The 22391-nt window shown below is 49.0% G+C and overlaps 1 protein-coding gene across 1 annotated transcript in view; it reads right to left on the bottom strand.

The window, feature by feature from the left end:
- Positions 1-22391, bottom strand: part of LOC109886404 (probable E3 ubiquitin-protein ligase HERC1) — a 206773-nt gene that overhangs the window by 112407 nt on the left and 71975 nt on the right. The window contains exons 27-39 of the mRNA XM_031821355.1: positions 19171-19222; positions 16989-17266; positions 13261-13491; positions 12709-12829; positions 12043-12280; positions 11526-11710; positions 10609-10764; positions 9903-10009; positions 8869-8979; positions 8249-8413; positions 4937-5176; positions 4236-4319; positions 379-604 (exon numbers count right to left, since the gene is read on the bottom strand). Coding sequence (XP_031677215.1) covers positions 379-604; positions 4236-4319; positions 4937-5176; positions 8249-8413; positions 8869-8979; positions 9903-10009; positions 10609-10764; positions 11526-11710; positions 12043-12280; positions 12709-12829; positions 13261-13491; positions 16989-17266; positions 19171-19222 — 2194 coding nt within the window. The remainder of the gene's footprint in view (positions 1-378; positions 605-4235; positions 4320-4936; positions 5177-8248; positions 8414-8868; positions 8980-9902; positions 10010-10608; positions 10765-11525; positions 11711-12042; positions 12281-12708; positions 12830-13260; positions 13492-16988; positions 17267-19170; positions 19223-22391) is intronic.

Raw genomic sequence — 22391 nt, 5'->3', positions numbered from 1 at the left:
TGTCCTCTCCTCTCCTCTGCTCAACCTCCCATCTCTAATGTCCTCTCATCTCTTCTCCTCTCCTCAACCTCCCTCCTCTAATGTCCTCACCTCCTCTCTCCTCTCCTCAACCTCCCTTCGCTAATGTCCTCTCCTCTCCTCTGCTCAACCTCCCTTCTCTAATGTCCTCTCACCTCCTCTCTCCTCTCCTCAACCTCCCTCCTCTAATGTCCTCACCTCCTCTCTCCTCTCCTCAACCTCCCTTCTCTAATGACCTCTCACCTCCTCTCAAACTCCCTTTTCTCCTCTCCTCTTCCCCCCTCCTCTCCTCTCCCCCCTCTCCATTCCCCTCTCTCTCCCCTCCTCTCCTCTCTCTCCCCTCCCCTCCTCTCCTCTCACCTCCTCCTCCACTACCGTTGGCTGAGTCTCTGAAGCAGGGTTTGATTTTGTGTAGCCTCTCCATCATGATCTTGTTGATGCAGTGTGTCCAGTGGTCGGTGCGGTGCAGGATCCTGATGAGCTGTGTGGTGGCCTCAGCCAGGACTGTGGCCACAGGGCTGCAGATAGGATCACCGGGCAGGAGGTCACGAGGGGTACCCCGCATCTGCATATCACAGATCTTCACCTGGAACAGAGAGTTAGGGAGCAGTGAGACACATATCTTCACCCGGAGACAGAGAGTTAGGGAGCAGTGAGACACATATCTTCACGCGGAGACAGAGAGTTAGGGAGCAGTGAGACACATATCTTCACCCGGAGACAGAGAGTTAGGGAGCAGTGAGACACATATCTTCACCCGAAGACAGAGAGTTAGGGAGCAGTGAGACACATATCTTCACCTGGAGACAGAGAGTTAGGGAGCAGTGAGACACATATCTTCACCCGGAGACAGAGAGTTAGGGAGCAGTGAGACACATATCTTCACCCAGAGACAGAGAGTTAGGGAGCAGTGAGACACATATCTTCACCCAGAGACAGAGAGTTAGGGAGCAGTGAGACACATATCTTCACCCGGAGACAGAGAGTTAGGGAGCAGTGAGACACATATCTTCACCTGGAGACAGAGAGTTAGGGAGCAGTGAGACACATATCTTCACCCGGAGACAGAGAGTTAGGGAGCAGTGAGACACATATCTTCACCTGGAGACAGAGAGTTAGGGAGCAGTGAGACACATATCTTCACCCGGAGACAGAGAGTTAGGGAGCAGTGAGACACATATCTTCACCCGGAGACAGAGAGTTAGGGAGCAGTGAGACACATATCTTCACCTGGAGATAGAGTTAGGGAGCAGTGAGACACATATCTTCACCCGGAGACAGAGAGTTAGGGAGCAGTGAGACACATATCTTCACCCGGAGACAGAGAGTTAGGGAGCAGTGAGACACATATCTTCACCCAGAGACAGAGAGTTAGGGAGCAGTGAGACACATATCTTCACCCAGAGACAGAGAGTTAGGGAGCAGTGAGACACATATCTTCACCTGGAGATAGAGTTAGGGAGCAGTGAGACACATATCTTCACCCGGAGACAGAGAGTTAGGGAGCATTGAGACACATATCTTCACCCGGAGACAGAGAGTTAGGGAGCAGTGAGACACATATCTTCACCCGGAGACAGAGAGTTAGGGAGCAGTGAGACACATATCTTCACCCGGAGACAGAGAGTTAGGGAGCAGTGAGACACATATCTTCACCTGGAGACAGAGAGTTAGGGAGCAGTGAGACACATATCTTCACCCGGAGACAGAGAGTTAGGGAGCAGTGAGACACATATCTTCACCCAGAGACAGAGAGTTAGGGAGCAGTGAGACACATATCTTCACCTGGAGACAGAGAGTTAGGGAGCAGTGAGACACATATCTTCACCCGGAGACAGAGAGTTAGGGAGCAGTGAGACACATATCTTCACCTGGAGACAGAGAGTTATGGAGCAGTGAGACACATATCTTCACCTGGAGACAGAGAGTTAGGGAGCAGTGAGACACATATCTTCACCTGGAGACAGAGAGTTAGGGAGCAGTGAGACACATATCTTCACCTGGAGACAGAGAGTTAGGGAGCAGTGAGACACATATCTTCACCTGGAGACAGAGAGTTAGGGAGCAGTGAGACACATATCTTCACCTGGAGACAGAGAGTTAGGGAGCAGTGAGACACATATCTTCACCTGGAGACAGAGAGTTAGGGAGCAGTGAGACACATATCTTCACCCGGAGATAGAGAGTTAGGGAGCTGTGAGACACATATCTTCACCAGGAGATAGAGAGTTAGGGAGCAGTGAGACACATATCTTCACCTGGAGACAGAGAGTTAGGGAGCAGTGAGACACATATCTTCACCCAGAGATAGAGAAACAGCTGCAATTTGGCCAGTTGGGGGGGAGAAGGAAAGAAAAATGTTGGTTTGTAACCCTGATTTATCAACTTTTTGATTCACAGACGTCGGATGTAGTTTATTCAGGATGTTGTTTGATATTTTCTACGTGGATGAATAATTCCACATGGAACAGCGCATGTTGATGAATCAAGACCGCATCATCTGTTTGGTGAGAAGGCCCCAGGCTTAATGATTCTGATGCCAATACGCTCTGTCTTTAACCATCTCGTGTTTTGTGTATTTTAACGGTTATTGTCTATGTTTAGGTGGGTTATAGGCTAGGCTAACTAACCTGTCTATGTTTAGGTGGGTTATAGGCTAGGCTAACTAACGTGTCTATGTTTAGGTGGGTTATAGGCTAGGCTAACTAACCTGTCTATGTTTAGGTGGGTTATAGGCTAGGCTAACTAACGTGTCTATGTTTAGGTGGGTTATAGGCTAAGCTAACTAACGTGTCTATGTTTAGGTGGGTTATAGGCTAGGCTAACTAACGTGTCTATGTTTAGGTGGGTTACAGGCTAGGCTAACTAACCTGTCTATGTTTAGGTGGGTTATAGGCTAGGCTAACTAACGTGTCTATGTTTAGGTGGGTTATAGGCTAGGCTAACTAACCTGTCTATGTTTAGGTGGGTTACAGGCTAGGCTAACTAACCTGTCTATGTTTAGGTGGGTTATAGGCTAGGCTAACTAACCTGTCTATGTTTAGGTGGGTTATAGGCTAGGCTAACTAACGTGTCTATGTTTAGGTGGGTTATAGGCTAGGCTAACTAACTTGTCTATGTTTAGGCGGGTTACCTTTATTTAACTAGGCAAGTCAGTTAAGAATGGGAGTGAAAGGGACACGGAGGGGAAAAGGGAGTTTAGGGAGAAGGACCGTGTGATGCTTGGAAACAAATGTGATCTCTGGTTGAAGATCAGAGGTTTTAATGTCTGTTTGGGGTACCTGATTACTCCTGCCTATCCTTACACGCAACTTCATCATCAAACTATCACTTTATCCAACTGAGTTCTCGTGAAGTTACAAGTTGTTTTTGAATAACTTAAAAACATGACAGGAGTAAGGTAATAATGACCGAACTAACAAGGGCAAGATAGAACAATCTGACGAGAAGTTTGAACAGACCTTACAGTTGAGGTTTAACTAGGTTCAATGTTTAACTAGGTTCTATGTTTAAATAGGTTCAATGTTTAAATAGGTTCTATGTTTAACTAGGTTCAATGTTTAACTAGGTTCTATGTTTAAATAGGTTCTATGTTTAAATAGGTTCTATGTTTAACTAGGTTCAATGTTTAACTAGGTTCAATGTTTAACTAGGTTCTATGTTTAAATAGGTTCTAGGTTTAACTAGGTTCTGTTTAACTAGGTTCTAGGTTTAAATAGGTTCAATGTTTAACTAGGTTCTATGTTTAAATAGGTTCTATGTTTAAATAGGTTCAATGTTTAACTAGGTTCTAGGTTTAAATAGGTTCTATGTTTAAATAGGTTCTAGGTTTAACTAGGTTCTGTTTAACTAGGTTCTAGGTTTAAATAGGTTCAATGTTTAAATAGGTACTAGGTTTAACTAGGTTCTAGGTTTAACTAGGTTCTACATTTAAATAGGTTATAGGTTTAACTAGGTTCTAAGTTTAAATAGGTTATAGGTTTAACTAGGTTCTAAGTTTAAATAGGTTCTAGGTTTAACTAGGTTCTATGTTTAAATAGGTTCGATGTTTAAATAGGTTCTAGGTTTAACTAGGTTATAGGTTTAACTAGGTTATAGGTTTAACTAGGTTATAGGTTTAACTAGGTTGTAGGTTTAACTAGGTTGTAGGTTTAACTAGGTTCTAGGTTGAACTAGGTTCTAGATTTAACTAGGCTCTAGGTTCAGCGTTGTCTTACCTTCTCTCCAGGGTTACTGCTGTAGAACATGACACAGGGGTAGAGCTCTGTGGCGTCCACGTCCTCGAAGGCTAACTTGGGCTCCTGTGGAGAACAATAACAGGCTTCTGTAAACACAGCAGAGACTGTCTCAAACACTCTGGTGTCTCTGGGGGGGGCACTCTGGTGTCTCTAGGGGGGGGGGCACTCTGGTGTCTCTAGAGGGGGGGGGGACTCTGATGTCTCTAGAGGGGGGGGCTCCGGTGTCTCTAGAGGGGGGGGACTCTGGTGTCTCTAGGGGGGCGGCACTCTGGTGTCTCTAGAGGGGGGGGGCACTCTGATGTCTCTAGGGGGGAGGCACTCTAGGAGGGGGGGCACACTCTGGTGTCTCTACGGGGGGGGAACTCTGGTGTCTCTAGGGGGGGGCACTCTGGTGTCTCTAGGGGGGGCACTCTGGTGTCTCTATAAGGGGGGGGACCTCTGGTGTCTCTAGGGTGGGGTCGCTCTGGTGTCTCTAGGTTTCAGACCCTGCTGATAGATATTGATCTCTCTACCCCTCCCTCTCTCTCCCTCCCTATCATCTATACATCTCTCTCAGTGAGGGGACTGTAATGACTTGCCACCATGGGGTTTTAATAGTTTTGTGAAGAGTTTATAGTGTGAAAAGCATCTCAGAACTGAGGTGGGAAAAGGCCAAACTGACAGTAGCTTTATGTTCTGACCTCTCCGTTCTTCCCGAAGGAGATGGTGCGTGCCTCCATGTCCAACACACAGGTGATGTAGTCTCCCTGGGTGAAGGAGGAGAGGGTGAGGGTCTGCTCTCCGTTGTGGTACAGGTTCCCGCTGTAGGCCCGGTACAGCCACATGTCTGACGTGGTGCGGTGGTTGAAGTCATGGACAGGCCAACGGGACACCCCGACGCACGTCCCCTCATTCCCACGGTTCTCCTTCACAATGTAGAACTACAGGTAGAAGACACAATGTTATGAGATACAGGAAACACATTACATAAAGGACGTGACGCAGCGGAACGGGAGCTCATTAATGAAGACAGCAGAACGGGAGCTCATTACTGAAGACAGCAGAACGGGAGCTCATTACTGAAGACAGCAGAACGGGAGCTCATTACTGAAGACAGCAGAACGGGAGCTCATTACTGAAGACAGCAGAACGGGAGCTCATTACTGAAGACAGCAGAACGGGAGCTCATTACTGAAGACAGCAGAACGGGAGCTCATTACTGAAGACAGCGGAACGGGAGCTCATTACTGGAGACAGCAGAACGGGAGCTCATTACTGGAGACAGCAGAACGGGAGCTCATTACTGAAGACACAGCAGAACGGGAGCTCATTACTGAAGACGTAGCAGAACGGGAGCTCATTACTGAAGACAGCAGAACGGGAGCTCATTACTGCAGGCACAGCAGAACGGGAGCTCATTACTGGAGACAGCAGAATGGGAGCTCATTACTGGAGACAGCAGAACGGGAGCTCATTACTGAAGACAGCAGAACGGGAGCTCAGTACTGAAGACAGCAGAACGGGAGCTCATTACTGAAGACAGCAGAACGGGAGCTCATTACTGAAGACAGCGGAACGGGAGCTCATTACTGAAGACAGCAGAACGGGAGCTCATTACTGAAGACGCAGCAGAACGGGAGCTCATTACTGGAGACAGCAGAACGGGAGCTCATTACTGAAGACACAGCAGAACGGGAGCTCATTACTGAAGACAGCAGAACGGGAGCTCATTACTGAAGACAGCAGAACGGGAGCTCATTACTGAAGACAGCAGAATGGGAGCTCATTACTGAAGACGCAGCAGAACGGGAGCTCATTACTGAAGACAGCAGAACGGGAGCTCATTACTGAAGACAGCAGAACTGGAGCTCATTACTGAAGACAGCAGAACGGGAGCTCATTACTGAAGACAGCAGAACGGGAGCTCATTACTGAAGACAGCAGAACGGGAGCTCATCACTGAAGACAGCAGAACGGGAGCTCATTACTGAAGACAGCAGAACGGGAGCTCATTACTGACGATGCAGCAGAACGGGAGCTCATTACTGGAGACAGCAGAACGGGAGCTCATTACTGGAGACAGCAGAACGGGAGCTCATTACTGAAGACACAGCAGAACGGGAGCTCATTACTGAAGACATAGCAGAACGGGAGCTCATTACTGAAGACAGCAGAACGGGAGCTCATTACTGCAGACACAGCAGAACGGGAGCTCATTACTGGAGACAGCAGAACGGGAGCTCATTACTGGAGACAGCAGAACGGGAGCTCATTACTGGAGACAGCAGAACGGGAGCTCATTACTGAAGACAGCAGAACGGGAGCTCATTACTGAAGACAGCAGAACGGGAGCTCAATACTGAAGACGCAGCAGAACGGGAGCTCATTACTGAAGACTCAGCAGAACGGGAGCTCATTACTGAAGACAGCAGCACGTGAGCTCATTACTGAAGACTCAGCAGAACGGGAGCTCATTAATGAAGACGCAGCGGAACGGGATCTCATTACTGAAGACAGCGTAACGGGAGCTCATTACTGAAGACGCAGCAGAACGGGAGCTCATTACTGAAGACGCAGTGGAACGGGATCTCATTACTGATGACGCAGCAGAACGGGAGCTCATTACTGATAATGCAGCAGAACGGGAGTTCATTACTGAAGACGCTGCAGAACGGGAGCTCATTACTGAAGAAAGCAGAACGGGAACTCATTACTAAAGACGCAGCGGAACGGGAGCTCATTACTGAAGACGCAGCGACAAGGGAACTCATTACTGAAGACAGCAGAACGGGAGCTCATTAATGAAGATGTAGCGGCTATAGGTGAAACCCCCCCCCCCCCCAACATTGCCATAGTGATCTGTCTCTCTATGGAGAAATACATCTGGTAAATCCACCTAGTCTAACTACTCCTGAGGTAAAAATACATACGTCACCTCTAGTTTAGGTTCCATTTACACCCCCAGAACACAGACACGTCTAACAACATGGACATGTAGCTCAGACAATAACTCCAGGTAACTGTCAAAATAAAGGAAACACCAACATAAAGTGTGTTTATAGGGGCGTTGGGTCACCACCAGTCAGAACGGCTTCAATGCAAGACTGTAGGTGTGTTTACACATGCCATTTCCCCTCAAACGTTAGCAACGGGACAGTAGGTGTGTTTACACATGCCATTTCCCCTCAACGGGACAGTAGGCGTGTTTACACATGCCATTTCCCCTCAAACGTTAACAACGGGACAGTAGGTGTGTTTACACATGCCATTTCCCCTCAAACGTTAGCAACGGGACAGTAGGCGTGTTTACACATGCTATTTCCCCTCAAACGTTAGCAACGGGACAGTAGGTGTGTTTACACATGCCATTTCCTCTCAAACGTTAGCAACGGGACAGTAGGCGTGTTTACACATGCTATTTCCCCTCAAACGTTAGCAACGGGACAGTAGGTGTGTTTACACATGCCATTTCCCCTCAACGGGACAGTAGGCGTGTTTACACATGCCATTTCCCCTCAAACGTTAGCAACGAGACAGTAGGCGCGTTTACAAATGCCATTTCCCCATAAACGTTAGCAACGAGACAGTAGGCGTGTTTACACATGCCATTTCCCCTCAAAAGTTAGCAACGTGACAGTAGGTGTGTTTACACATGCCATTTCCCCTCAAACGTTAGCAACGGGACAGTAGGCGTGTTTATACATGCCATTTCCCCTCAAACGTTAGCAACGGGACAGTAGGCGTGTTTACACATGCCATTTCCCCTCAAACGTTAGCAACGGGACAGTAGGGCGTGTTTACACATGCCATTTCCCCTCAAACGTTAGCAACGGGACAGTAGGGCGTGTTTACACATGCCATTTCCCCTCAAACGTTAGCAACGGGACAGTAGGGCGTGTTTACACATGCCATTTCCCCTCAAACGTTAGCAACGGGACAGTAGGCGTGTTTACACATGCCATTTCCCCTCAAACGTTAGCAACGGGACATGCCATGATGGAGATGTACTGTACCTTCCACTGGTAGCACCCAGAGGAGATGCCGGTAGAGGCCAGTCCATATCCCTTCCCCCCGCTGCCGTGGGTCAGACCCTGGCCATTCTCCACCACACAACACTGAGTCTTCTCCGGGTCAAACGACACCTCCTGGATGGGAAGGTTCTCATCCTCCTCCTCGCCCTGGGGACAGACGGATGAATAAGTTAGTCAGATTGCGAGCCAGTTAATTCACAGAGAAGAAGACAAAGTATAGAAGAAAAAAATAAGAAAAAGTCTGAGAAAAGAAAGAAAAAGAAGAAGAAGAAGAAAGAAAAAGAAGAAGAAGAAGAAAGAGAAAGAAGAAGAAGAAGAAAGAAAAAGAAGAAAGAATAAGAAGAAGAAAGAGAAAGAAGAAAAAATTAAAGAAGAAGAAGTAGAAAGAAAAAAATGAAGAAGGAAAAAGAAGAAGAAGAAGAAAGAAAAGAAGAAGAAGAAGAAAGAGAAAGAAGAAAAAGAAGAAGACGAAAGAAGAAGAAGAAGAAAGAAAAAAATGAAGGAAAAAGAAGAAGAAAGAAAAAGAAGAAGAAGAAGAAAGAGAAAGAAAGAATAATAACAGTAAGAAGCAGTGATAGAGAGCATTATGAGTAGTCCTGTACCTGTAGTTTCAGCTCCTGCTCTTTCTCCTTCATCTGGATGGTGTGCTTGGCCTGGGCGATGGGAGCTTCCCACATACAGTCAGCCAGCAGGGAGAAGAGACGCTCCACCACCTAGAGGAGGACCACACCTTTTACCAGCTACCTCATCAAATCCTCTTATTAGGACCTCACCTTTTACCAGCTACCTCATCAAATCCTCTTATTAGGACCTCACCTTTTACCAGCTACCTCATCATATCCTCTTATTAGGACCTCACCTTTTACCAGCTACCTCATCAAATGCTCCAATTAGGACCTCACCTTTTACCAGCTACCTCATCAAATCCTCTTTTTAGGACCTCACCTTTTTACCAGCTACCTCATCAAATCCTCTTATTAGGACCTCACCTTTTACCAGCTACCTCATCATATCCTCTTATTAGGACCTCACATTTTACCAGCTACCTCATCATATCCTCTTATTAGGACCTCACCTTTTACCAGCTACCTCATCAAATCCTCTTATTAGGACCTCACCTTTTACCAGCTACCTCATCATATCCTCCTATTAGGACCTCACCTTTTACCAGCTACCTCATCAAATCCAATTAGGACCTCACCTTTTACCAGCTACCTCATCATATCCTCTTATTAGGACCTCACCTTTTTACCAGCTACCTCATCAAATCCTCCTATTAGGACCTCACCTTTTTACCAGCTACCTCATCAAATCCTCTTATTAGGACCTCACCTTTTACCAGCTACCTCATCATATCCTCTTATTAGGACCTCACCTTTTTACCAGCTACCTCATCAAATTCTCCTATTAGGACCTCACCTTTTTACCAGCTACCTCATCAAATCCTCCTATTAGGACCTCACCTTTTTACCAGCTACCTCATCAAATCCTCCTATTAGGACCTCACCTTTTTACCAGCTACCTCATCAAATCCTCCTATTAGGACCTCACCTTTTTACCAGCTACCTCATCAAATCCTCCTATTAGGACCACACCAGTGGGTCAATTTTGAGAGGCTTCACTCTGCATACAGTACCTGTGTCATCTGGTCGTTCTCTACACTGGCCTCGCAGGCAGGCAGCACAGCCTCCAGAACATGAAGGGCCAGGAGACGAGTTCTCAGGTTGCCCACCAGAGGGACTCCTACATAACAAACAACAATAACACTCATTGAAAAGCGTTTAATGAACGGGCTAAGACACGATTCAAATAAACCTTAATCCGTTTGACCTGACCTTTGACAGAAATAACATAACGAAAGGTGAAAATGGAGGCCTTTAATGTAAGTCCTTACCTCTGACCTGACGTCGGTTGGCTGTGCTGGTGTAGCCTATATTCAAGTCGATGTAAAGAAACATCTAAACTCACAAGTACAGACTAGTGATTTTCATTTTTTATTTTACCTTTATTTAACTAGGCAAGTCAGTTAAGAACAAATTCTTATTTTCAATGACGGCCTAGGAACAGTGGGTTAACTGCCTGTTCAGGGGCAGAACAACAGATTTTGTACCTTGTCAGCTCGGGGATTTGAACTTGCAACCTTTCTAGCCTATATTCAAGTCGATGTAAAGAAACAGTGGGTTAACTGCCTGTTCAGGGGCAGAACAACAGATTTTGTACCTTGTCAGCTCGGGGATTTGAACTTGCAACCTTTCGGTTACTAGTCCAATGCTCTAACCACTAGGCTACCCTGCCGCCCATAGTGCATTTTAACTGTACAAATACAGTTGATTGGACCGTACCTGAGCAGCATTTCTGTGCAGCGATGTTGAGCAGCACCTCTGTCCACTTTGGAGAAGACATCTTGGATTGGATGGCCTTGGAGGAGACGACTCGCCTCAGGAACACCAGGAAGTCTCCCAGGTGAAGCTCTGCTGTGTGCTGCTTACGCACCAACGCTATGGAACACATCAACAACAACAACAACAACATATTACAGAGTGTAGCTCTACAGGGTGCTGTTTCCACTCCAACAACAACAACAACAACATATTACAGAGTGAAGCTCTACAGGGTGCTGTTTCCAACACAACAACAACATGTTACAGAGTGAAGCTCTACAGGGTGCTGTTTCCACTCCAACACAACAACAACATGTTACAGAGTGAAGCTCTACAGGGTGCTGTTTCCACTCCAACAACAACAACAACATGTTACAGAGTGAAGCTCTACAGGGTGCTGTTTCCACTCCAACAACAACAACAACATGTTACAGAGTGAAGCTCTACAGGGTGCTGTTTCCACTCCAACACAACAACAACATGTTACAGAGTGAAGCTCTACAGGGTGCTGTTTCCACTCCAACACAACAACAACATATTATAAAGTGAAGCTCTACAAGGTGCTGTTTCAAAACAATGACGTCATGTCTGAATCCGGCCATCTTTATGCCACTTCACCATCTGTATTGACAATACTTTAGAAGTTCCCGTAAAAATTGATTTGAAAAAAAAAAAACGATCAAGCCGATCAACCGATTCCAGTCAGCCAAATCACTAGTAACCTTTCCTTCACTATTACTCCCATCCTGGCAGACAATCCTTCTAATGTATAATCCTCCAATCCTCCTAATTTATTAAATCATCGTTCAAATAGCACTATTACTTGATCCAAAGAGACTTCCTGTCAATGCTGCCATGACACACAGTCCTCCTCCCACCTCTGAAGTCTGTCTTCTCTGGGTCGGCTCCATCCTCAGACTTCTTGTCCTGGTTCTCCTGGTTCTTCCCTGGGTCGGCAGTGAGCAGGCTGACTCCTGCCTGGGACAGAAGGTTCTTCAGCTGGCTACACAGCAAGTCCAACAGGGACTGGACCACCTTGGGTCCTAGCTTGTCTGCGTACGTCCTGGAGACACAGAGACACGGAGACAGAGAGACACGGAGACACGGAGACAGAGAGACACAAGAGACACGGAGACACGGAGACACAGAGACAAGTCAGTCACACAGAAACATGTATCAACAGTCTTTCTGTGTAGGGTTTCATGGTTGCGCCTCCTACAGGACTAAGACTCGAAGGACAATCTCAAATTGAAAGTCCCCTTTTTTAATCCAGGAATAGGCTTGATCTGGACCCGGGAAACCGGCCCTATAGATAAACCAGACACAAGGCATCTGACGACACACATACGTAACATATATTAACAGTTTTGTTAGTGCAGAGAGCCCCTGTCTTACCCGGTGCTGATGGCCAGTATCTGCAGTAGTCGTGTGGAGGCTACCTTCAGGGCAGTGCTGAGCTGAGACACCCCTGGTTTCTGTAGCAGTTGGAGTGGTTGTCCCAGCAAGGTTTCTGTGCCACACAGCTGTGACAGCACATTGAGGAGGCCACTGGATATGGCCAGGGACACGTCCACAGACTGGTAACGCACGCTCAGGGCAAACACTGTCACCAGCAGGAGGCGCTGCTGGGCCTCTGGAACGAGGGAAAGTGGGGGGAAAAAGAGGGGGGGGGAGATACCGAGTCAGTTGTCCAACTGAATGGGGTCAACTGAAATGTGTCTTTCCGCATCGGGAAGGGGGAGAGAGAGGGAGACGACGGTGAGAGGCAAACGAGGGAAAGGGGGGGAAGAGGGGGAAGAGGGGGGGAGATACCGAGTCAGTTGTCCAACTGAAATGTGTCTTTCCACATCGGGACCGGGGAGAGAGAGGGAGACGACGGTGAGAGGCAAACGAGGGAAAGGGGAGTTACTCTATAGCGGTGGTCTTCAACTACCTCCTGAAGAACTACTGGCTGCGCAGACTTGCTGTGTTTACTGCAGGGCTGGACCGAAAGCCTGCTCACACAGTTGTTCTCCAGGACCTGTAAAGAAGAACCCTGCTTTGTAATAATGTGATGTTCACCTATGTGATGTTTGTTGGCCTGCAGGGCTCTCTCCAGCGTGACAGACAGCTGCTGGTAGATCTTATGTACGGCTGTCTGGATGTCCATCTGCAGGCTCCGTTTGGCTGCGTTAACACCGTCCTGAACCAACACAACATCATTATGAGGCAGACAGACAGACAGACAGACAGACAGACAGACAGACAGACAGACAGACAGACAGACAGACAGACAGACAGACAGACAGACAGACAGACAGATCCTGTCCTGAACCAACACAACATCATTAGGAGATGGACAGACAGACAGACAGACAGACACATCCTGTCCTGAACCAACACAACTCTCTCCCTAGTCCCCTGTACCTGAACACTCTCTCCCTAGTCCCCCATACCTGAACACTCTCTCCCTAGTCCTCCGTACCTGAACACTCTCTCCCTAGTCCCCCGTACCTGAACACTCTCTCCCTAGTCCCCTCCGTACCTGAACACTCTCTCCCTAGTCCCCCGTACCTGAACACTCTCTCCCTAGTCCCCTCCGTACCTGAACACTCTCTCCCTAGTCCCCCGTACCTGGTAGTGGTGTAGCTGGACATTCTCTCCCTTCAGTCCCCCGGTGCCCACGGTCCCTAGACCGAAACATCCAGCCAGGAACTGTAACCTGACGGAGGTCAGGAGGGAGGAGGACTGGAAGGCGACGCTGCGACCTCCTGGTCCGCACCCCCCACCTCCTGCAGCCTGGCTACTCTTCTCCTCCATCCCAGAGATCAGCACCACGATCTGGTGTAGAGCCTCCAGACGCAGCTGGAGAAAACATTGACACACATTAGTCCTAGATGACACTGTACCGTAATACCCTGTATATAGCCTCCACATTGACTCTGTACCGGTACCCCCTGTATATAGCCTCCACATTGACTCTGTACCGGTACCCCCTGTATATAGCCTCCACATTGACTCTGTACCGGTACCCCCCTGTATATAGCCTCCACATTGACTCTGTACCGGTACCCCCTGTATATAGCCTCCACATTGACTCTGTACCGTAACACCCTGTATATAGCCTCCACATTGACTCTGTACCGGTACCCCCTGTATATAGCCTCCACATTGACTCTGTACCGTAATACCCTGTATATAGCCTCCACATTGACTCTGTACCGTAATACCCTGTATATAGCCTCCACATTGACTCTGTACCGTAACACCCTGTATATAGCCTCCACATTGACTCTGTACCGGTAGCCCCTGTATATAGCCTCCACATTGACTCTGTACCGTAATACCCTGTATATAGCCTCCACATTGACTCTGTACCGTAATACCCTGTATATAGCCTCCACATTGACTCTGTACCGTAACACCCTGTATATAGCCTCCACATTGACTCTGTACCGGTACCCCCTGTATATAGCCTCCACATTGACTCTGTACCGTAATACCCTGTATATAGCCTCCACATTGACTCTGTACCGTAACACCCTGTATATAGCCTCCACATTGACTCTGTACCGGTACCCCCTGTATATAGCCTCCACATTGACTCTGTACCGTAATACCCTGTATATAGCCTCCACATTGACTCTGTACCGTAATACCCTGTATATAGCCTCCACATTGACTCTGTACCGTAACACCCTGTATATAGCCTCCACATTGACTCTGTACCGGTACCCCCTGTATATAGCTTCCACATTGACTCTGTACCGTAATACCCTGTATATAGCCTCCACATTGACTCTGTACCGTAACACCCTGTATATAGCCTCCACATTGACTCTGTACCGGTACCCCCTGTATATAGCCTCCACATTGACTCTGTACCGGTACCCCCTGTATATAGCCTCCACATTGACTCTGTACCAGTACCCCCTGTATATAGCCTCCACATTGACTCTGTACCGTAATACCCTGTATATAGCCTCCACATTGACTCTGTACCGTAATACCCTGTATATAGCCTCCACATTGACTCTGTACCGGTACCCCCTGTATATAGCCTCCACATTGACTCTGTACTGGTACCCCCTGCATATAGCCTCCACATTGACTCTGTACCGGTACCACCTGTATATAGCCTCCACATTGACTCTGTACCGTAACACCCTGTATATAGCCTCCACATTGACTCTGTACCGTAACACCCTGTATATAGCCTCCAAATAGACTCTGTACCGTAACACCCTGTATATAGCCTCCACATTGACTCTGTACCGGTACCCCCTGTATATAGCCTCCACATTGACTCTGTACCGGTACCCCCTGTATATAGCCTCCACATTGACTCTGTACCAGTACCCCCTGTATATAGCCTCCACATTGACTCTGTACCGTAATACCCTGTATATAGCCTCCACATTGACTCTGTACCGTAACACCCTGTATATAGCCTCCACATTGACTCTGTACCGGTACCCCCTGTGTATAGCCTCCACATTGACTCTGTACCGGTACCCCCTGTATATAGCCTCCACATTGACTCTGTACCGGTACCCCTTGTATATAGCCTCCACATTGACTCTGTACTGGTACCCCCTGTATATAGCCTCCACATTGACTCTGTACCGTAATACCCTGTATATAGCCTCCACATTGACTCTGTACCGTAATACCCTGTATATAGCCTCCACATTGACTCTGTACCGGTACCCCCTGTATATAGCCTCCACATTGACTCTGTACCGGTACCCCCTGTATATAGCCTCCACATTGACTCTGTACCGGTACCCCCTGTATATAGCCTCCACATTGACTCTGTACCGGTACCCCCTGTATATAGCCTCCACATTGACTCTGTACCAGTACCCCCTGTATATAGCCTCCAAATTGACTCTGTACCGTAACACCCTGTATATAGCCTCCACATTGACTCTGTACCGGTACCCCCCTGTATATAGCCTCCACATTGACTCTGTACCGGTACCCCCTGTATATAGCCTCCACATTGACTCTGTACCGGTACCCCCCTGTATATAGCCTCCACATTGACTCTGTACCGGTACCCCCTGTATATAGCCTCCACATTGACTCTGTACCGTAACACCCTGTTCTGTTGTTGATCTATGACCAGGATGGTTCTCACCTCAGCTCTGTTGTTGATCTATGACCAGGATGGTTCTCACCTCAGCCCGGTTCTGTTGTTGATCTATGACCAGGATGGTTCTCACCTCACCTCTGTTCTGTTGTTGATCTATGACCAGAATGGTTCTCACCTCAGCCCGGTTCTGTTGTTGATCTATGACCAGGATGGTTCTCACCTCACCTCTGTTCTGTTGTTGATCTATGACCAGGATGGTTCTCACCTCACCTCTGTTCTGTTGTTGATCTATGACCAGGATGGTTCTCACCTCAGCTCTGTTCTGTTGTTGAGTGTCACAGGTGTCCTGTGTGAATCTAAGTGTGCGTTCTCTAATTCTCTCCTTCTCTCTTTCTTTCTCGCTCTCTCTCTCTCTCGGAGGACCTGAGCCCTAGGACCATGCCCCAGGACTACCTGACATGATGACTCCTTGCTGTCCCCAGTCCACCTGGCCATGCTGCTGCTCCAGTTTCAACTTCCACCTGACTGTGCTGCTGCTCCAGTTTCAACTGTTCTGCCTTATTATTATTCGACCATGCTGGTCATTTATGAACATTTGAACATCTTGGCCATGTTCTGTTATAATCTCCTCCCGGCACAGCCAGAAGAAGACTGGCCACCCCTCATAGCCTGGTTCCTCTCTAGGTTTCTTCCTAGGTATTGGCCTTTCTAGGGAGTTTTTCCTAGCCACCGTGCTTCTACACCTGCATTGCTTGCTGTTTGGGGTTTTAGGCTGGGTTTCTGTACAGGACTTTGATATATCAGCTGATGTACGAAGGGCTATATAAATAAATTTGATTTGATTTGATTGATCTATGACCAGGATGGTTCTCACCTCAGCTCTGTTCTGTTGTTGATCTATGACCAGGATGGTTCTCACCTCAGCTCTGTTGTTGATCTATGACCAGGATGGTTCTCACCTCAGCTCTGTTCTGTTGTTGATCTATGACCAGGATGGTTCTCAGCCCGGTTCTGTTGTTGATCTATGACCAGGATGGTTATCACCTCAGCTCTGTTCTGTTGTTGATCTATGACCTGGATGGTTCTCACCTCAGCCCTGTTCTGTTGTTGATCTATGACCTGGATGGTTCTCACCTCAGCCCTGTTCTGTTGTTGATCTATGACCTGGATGGTTCTCACCTCAGCACTGTTCTAGTGTTGATCTATGACCAGGATGGTTCTCACCTCAGCTCTGTTGTTGATCTATGACCAGGATGGTTCTCACCTCAGCTCTGTTCTGTTGTTGCTCCATAGCCAGCATGGTTCCTTGTGGACTAGTAGACATGCTCTCCTCGGGCTCTTTGAAGGCGGGGGTGTTTCCCACGTCTCCACTGATGAAGCTGACGATGTTCTCTATGAGGGCGTGAACCCCCAGCGAGCGGCTCAGGTCCAGGTCCGACTCCTCATAGGATTGGTAGAGGGGAGAACCGTACAGCTGGTCCCTACTGTGTTTCACCCTGAACCATGAGTCAGCCAGGGAGTCTGGAGAACTGTGGAGTAGACCTGAGGGAGGAGAGAGGAAAGAGAGAGGGGGAGGGAGAGAGAGAGAGAGAGAGAGAGGGAGGGAAAGACAGAGAGATAGAGAGAGGTAGAGAGAGAGAGAGGGGGGGAGACAGAGAGAGAGAGAGAGAAACAGAGAGAGACACAGAGAGAGTGACAGAGAGAGAGAGAGAGCGAGAGACAGAGAGAGACACAGAGAGAGAGTGACACAGAGAGAGAGTGACAGAGAGAGAGAGAGAGAGAGTGAGAGAGACACAGAGAGAGAGAGAGAGAGAGACAGAGAAACAGAGAGAGAGAGAGAGAGAGAGAGAGAGAGAGAGAGAGACAGAGAAACAGAGAGAGAGAGTGAGAGAGAGACAGAGAGACAGAGAGAGAGAGAGAGAGACAGAGAAACAGAGAGAGAGAGAGAGAGCGAGAGACAGAGAGAGAGAGAGAGAGCGAGAGACAGAGAGAGGCAGAGAGAGCGAGAGAGGCAGAGAGAGAGAGAGAGAGAGAAAGGCCAGATATCTTTTCAGAAACACAACTCCTATTCCTCTACAGGTGGATGAGAGTAACATCCACTCCATACAAAGTGAACCACTGTAAGACCTTATTGGGCGTTTATGTTAGCAGATGGAAGCTAGCTGTGATAAGACTACTGTATGTCCATTCACATTCAGTCTCTCTGCTTGGCTTCATTCCACGGCTGCTTTCTCATACTCCATGCCATCAGCCTTGATCAGCCATTCAAATATAACGTGAGCATGTTGCTCCCCCTTCCCCCCTGATCAGATGACGACGAGGGATGCTGCAGGGGAAACTGAGATGATGAGCAAGAGGCCAAGACCAAAAATGAATAAAAGGCTTTTGTCTGAAATGGTTTGTGCCGTCTTCCCAAAACCAACTGACAAGCAAGAGAAGTACGGTCAAGAGGATCACACAGACACATCTGTCACATCTGAGACGAGCTACCTCGTCGATTCCACTTAGGAGAAACATGATTGAACCGAGCTCTACTAAAAAACGCCAGCCGTATTACTGAACCCTTCAACTGGGAATGAATGGACGTTACAGCCATGGAGAGTTGAGCTGGCTAGAGGAAACAGGAAGTGGTTACAGCCATGGAGAGTTGAGCTGGCTAGAGGAAACAGGAAGTGGTTACAGCCATGGAGAGTTGAGCTGGCTAGAGGAAACAGGAAGTGGTGGAAACATGCCATGGTGTACTTGCGTGGAGCTCCTTTTGTTTTTTGGGCTCAACTGTCTCAAGAGGAGCAAATACGCTTCGGAAAATCAGAAGACAAGGAGAACACTTTTACACTGAAGCAGAGAGCTGTCACATAGCAGTAGTGGTTAGTAGCATCTAATGGACTTTACTGATTTACACTGAAGCAGAGGGCTGTCACATAGCAGTAGTGGTTAGTAGCATCTAATGCACTTTACTGATTTACACTGAAGCAGAGGGCTGTCACATAGCAGTAGTGGTTAGTAGCATCTAATGGACTTTACTGATTTACACTGAAGCAGAGGGCTGTCACATAGCAGTAGTGGTTAGTAGCATCTAATGGACTTTACTGATTTACACTGAAGCAGAGGGCTGTCACATAGCAGTAGTGGTTAGTAGCATCTAATGGACTTTACTGATTTACACTGAAGCAGAGGGCTGTCACATAGCAGTAGTGGTTAGTAGCATCTAATGGACTTTACTGATTTACACTGAAGCAGAGGGCTGTCACATAGCAGTAGTGGTTAGTAGCATCTAATGGACTTTACTGATTTACACTGAAGCAGAGGGCTGTCACATAGCAGTAGTGGTTAGTAGCATCTAATGGACTTTACTGATTTACACTGAAGCAGAGGGCTGTCACATAGCAGTAGTGGTTAGTAGCATCTAATGCACTTTACTGATTGTACAGACATTAGTCCTTTACCTCTCTTTTTCTGAGAAAATGTCAGGTCCAGATCCACGTTTCTCCTGCCACTCTGAAACAGAGGAAAAGAAAATCACTTCAGTTACATTTTAATAAATCATTATTACAATAAACATCAGGAGAACGTCTTAGTGGGAACTTTGTTTAAAACAGAACATGTCTTTACACTGAGAGGGGGGGGGAGACACAGAGAGACACAGAGAGAGAGGGGGAGACAGAGAGACAGAGAGAGAGGGGGAGACAGAGAGACAGAGAGAGAGAGGGGGAGACACAGGGAGACACAGAGAGAGAGGGGGAGACAGAGAGACAGAGAGAGAGGGGGAGACACAGGGAGACACAGAGAGAGAGGGGGAGACAGAGAGACACAGAGAGACACAGAGAGAGAGGGGGAGACACAGGGAGACACAGAGAGAGAGGGGGAGACAGAGAGACACAGAGAGAGAGGGGGAGACACAGAGAGACACAGAGAGAGGGGGGGAGACAGAGAGACAGAGAGACACAGAGAGAGAGGGGGAGACACAGAGAGACACAGAGAGAGAGGGGGAGACAGAGAGACAGAGAGACACAGAGAGAGAGGGGGAGACACAGAGAGAGGGGGGGAGACACAGAGAGAGGGGGGGAGAGAGGGGGAGACAGAGAGACAGAGAGAGAGGGGGAGACACAGGGAGACACAGAGAGAGAGGGGGAGACAGAGAGACACAGAGAGAGAGGGGGAGACACAGAGAGACACAGAGAGAGAGGGGGAGACAGAGAGACAGAGAGAGAGGGGGAGACACAGGGAGACACAGAGAGAGAGGGGGAGACAGAGAGACACAGAGAGAGAGGGGGAGACACAGGGAGACACAGAGAGAGAGGGGGAGACAGAGAGACACAGAAGACACAGAGAGAGAGGGGGAGACACAGAGAGACACAGAGAGAGAGGGGAGACAGAGAGACACAGAGGAGAGAGGGGGAGACAGTGAGACACAGAGAGAGGGGGGGAGACACAGAGAGACACACAGAGAGAGAGGGGGAGACACAGAGAGACACACAGAGAGAGGGGGGAGACACAGAGAGACACAGGAGAGACACAGAGAGAGAGGGAGACACAGGGAGACACAGAGAGAGAGGGGGAGACAGAGAGACACAGAGAGAGAGGGGAGACACAGAGAGACACAGAGAGAGGGGGGGAGGACAGAGAGACAGAGAGACACAGAGAGAGAGGGGGGAGACACAGAGAGACACAGAGAGAGAGGGGGAGACAGAGAGACAGAGAGACACAGAGAGAGAGGGGGAGACACAGAGAGAGGGGGGAACACAGAGAGAGGGGGGGAGAGAGGGGGAGACAGAGAGACAGAGAGAGAGGGGAGACACAGGGAGACACAGAGAGAGAGGGGGCAGACAGAGAGGACACAGAGAGAGAGGGGGAGACACAGAGGAGACAGAGAGAGAGGGGGAGACAGAGAGACAGAGAGAGAGGGGGAGACACGGGGACACAAGAGAGAGAGGGGGAGACCAGAGAGAACACAGAGAGAGAGGGGAGACACCAGGGAGGACACAGAGAGAGAGGGGGAGACCAGAGAGACCAGCAGAGAGACACAGAGAGAGAGGGGGAGACACAGAGAGACACAGAGAGAGAGGGGGAGACAGAGAGACACAGAGAGAGAGGGGGAGACAGTGAGACACAGAGAGAGGGGGGAGACACAGAGAGACACACAGAGAGAGAGGGGGAGACACAGAGAGACACACAGAGAGAGAGGGGGGAGACACAGAGAGACACAGAGAGAGAGGGGGAGACACAGAGAGACACAGAGAGAGAGGGGGGAGACACAGAGAGACACAGAGAGAGAGGGGGGAGACACAGAGAGACACAGAGAGAGAGGGGGGAGACAGAGAGACACAGAGAGAGAGGGGGGAGACACAGAGAGACACAGAGAGAGAGGGGGGAGACACAGAGAGACACAGAGAGAGAGGGGGAGACAGAGAGACACAGAGAGAGAGGGGGGAGACACAGAGAGACACAGAGAGAGGGGGGAGACAGAGAGACGCAGAGAGAGAGGGGGGAGACAGAGAGACACAGAGAGAGAGGGGGAGACACAGAGAGACACAGAGAGAGAGGGGGAGACACAGAGAGAGAGAGGGGAGACACAGAGAGACACAGAGAGAGAGGGGGAGACAGAGAGGAGACACAGAGAGAGAGGGGGAGACACAGGGAGACACAGAGAGAGAGGGGAGACAGAGAGACACAGAGAGGGGGAGACACAGGGAGACACAGAGAGAGAGGGGGAGACAGAGAGACACAGAGAGACTCATAGAGAGAGGGGGGAGACACAGGGAGACACACAGAGAGAGAGAGGGGGAGACAGAGAGAGACACAGAGAGAGAGGGGAGACACAGAGAGACACAGAGAAAGAGGGGGGAGACAGAGAGACGCAGAGAGAGAGGGGGGAGACACAGAGAGACACAGAGAGAGAGGGGGAGACACAGAGAGAGAGAGGGGAGACACAGAGAGACACAGAGAGAGAGGGGGGAGACACAGAGAGACACACAGAGAGAGAGGGGGGAGACACAGAGAGACACAGAGAGAGAGGGGGGAGACACAGAGAGACACAGAGAGAGAGGGGGGAGACAGAGAGACACAGAGAGAGAGGGGGGAGACACAGAGAGACACAGAGAGAGAGGGGGGAGACACAGAGAGACACCAGAGAGAGAGGGGGGAGACAGAGAGACACAGAGAGAGAGGGGGAGACAGAGAGACGCAGAGGAGAGGGGGGAGACAGGAGAGACACACAGAGAGAGGGGGACACAGAGAGACACAGAGAGAGAGGGGGAGACACAGAGAGAGAGAGGGGAGACACAGAGAGACACAGAGAGAGAGGGGGAGACAGAGAGAGACACAGAGAGAGAAGGGGGAGACACAGGGAGACACAGAGAGAGAGGGGGAGACAGAGAGACACAGAGAGGGGGAGACACAGGGAGACACGGAAGAAGAGAGGGGGAGACAGGAGAAACGGACACAGAGACCACACAGAGAGAGGGGGGAGACACAGGGAGACACACAGAGAGAGAGGGGGGAGACAGAGAGAGACACAGAGAGAGAGGGGAGACACAGAGAGACACAGAGAAAGAGGGGGAGACAGAGAGACGCAGAGAGAGAGGGGGGAGACACAGAGAGACACAGAGAGAGAGGGGGAGACACAGAGAGAGAGAGGGGAGACACAGAGAGACACAGAGAGAGGGGG

This window comes from Oncorhynchus kisutch, unplaced genomic scaffold (assembly GCF_002021735.2).
Source record: "Oncorhynchus kisutch isolate 150728-3 unplaced genomic scaffold, Okis_V2 scaffold3964, whole genome shotgun sequence".
In the NCBI taxonomy this organism is placed as follows: Eukaryota; Metazoa; Chordata; class Actinopteri; order Salmoniformes; family Salmonidae; genus Oncorhynchus; species Oncorhynchus kisutch.
This window is presented reverse-complemented; position numbering and strand designations above follow the sequence as displayed.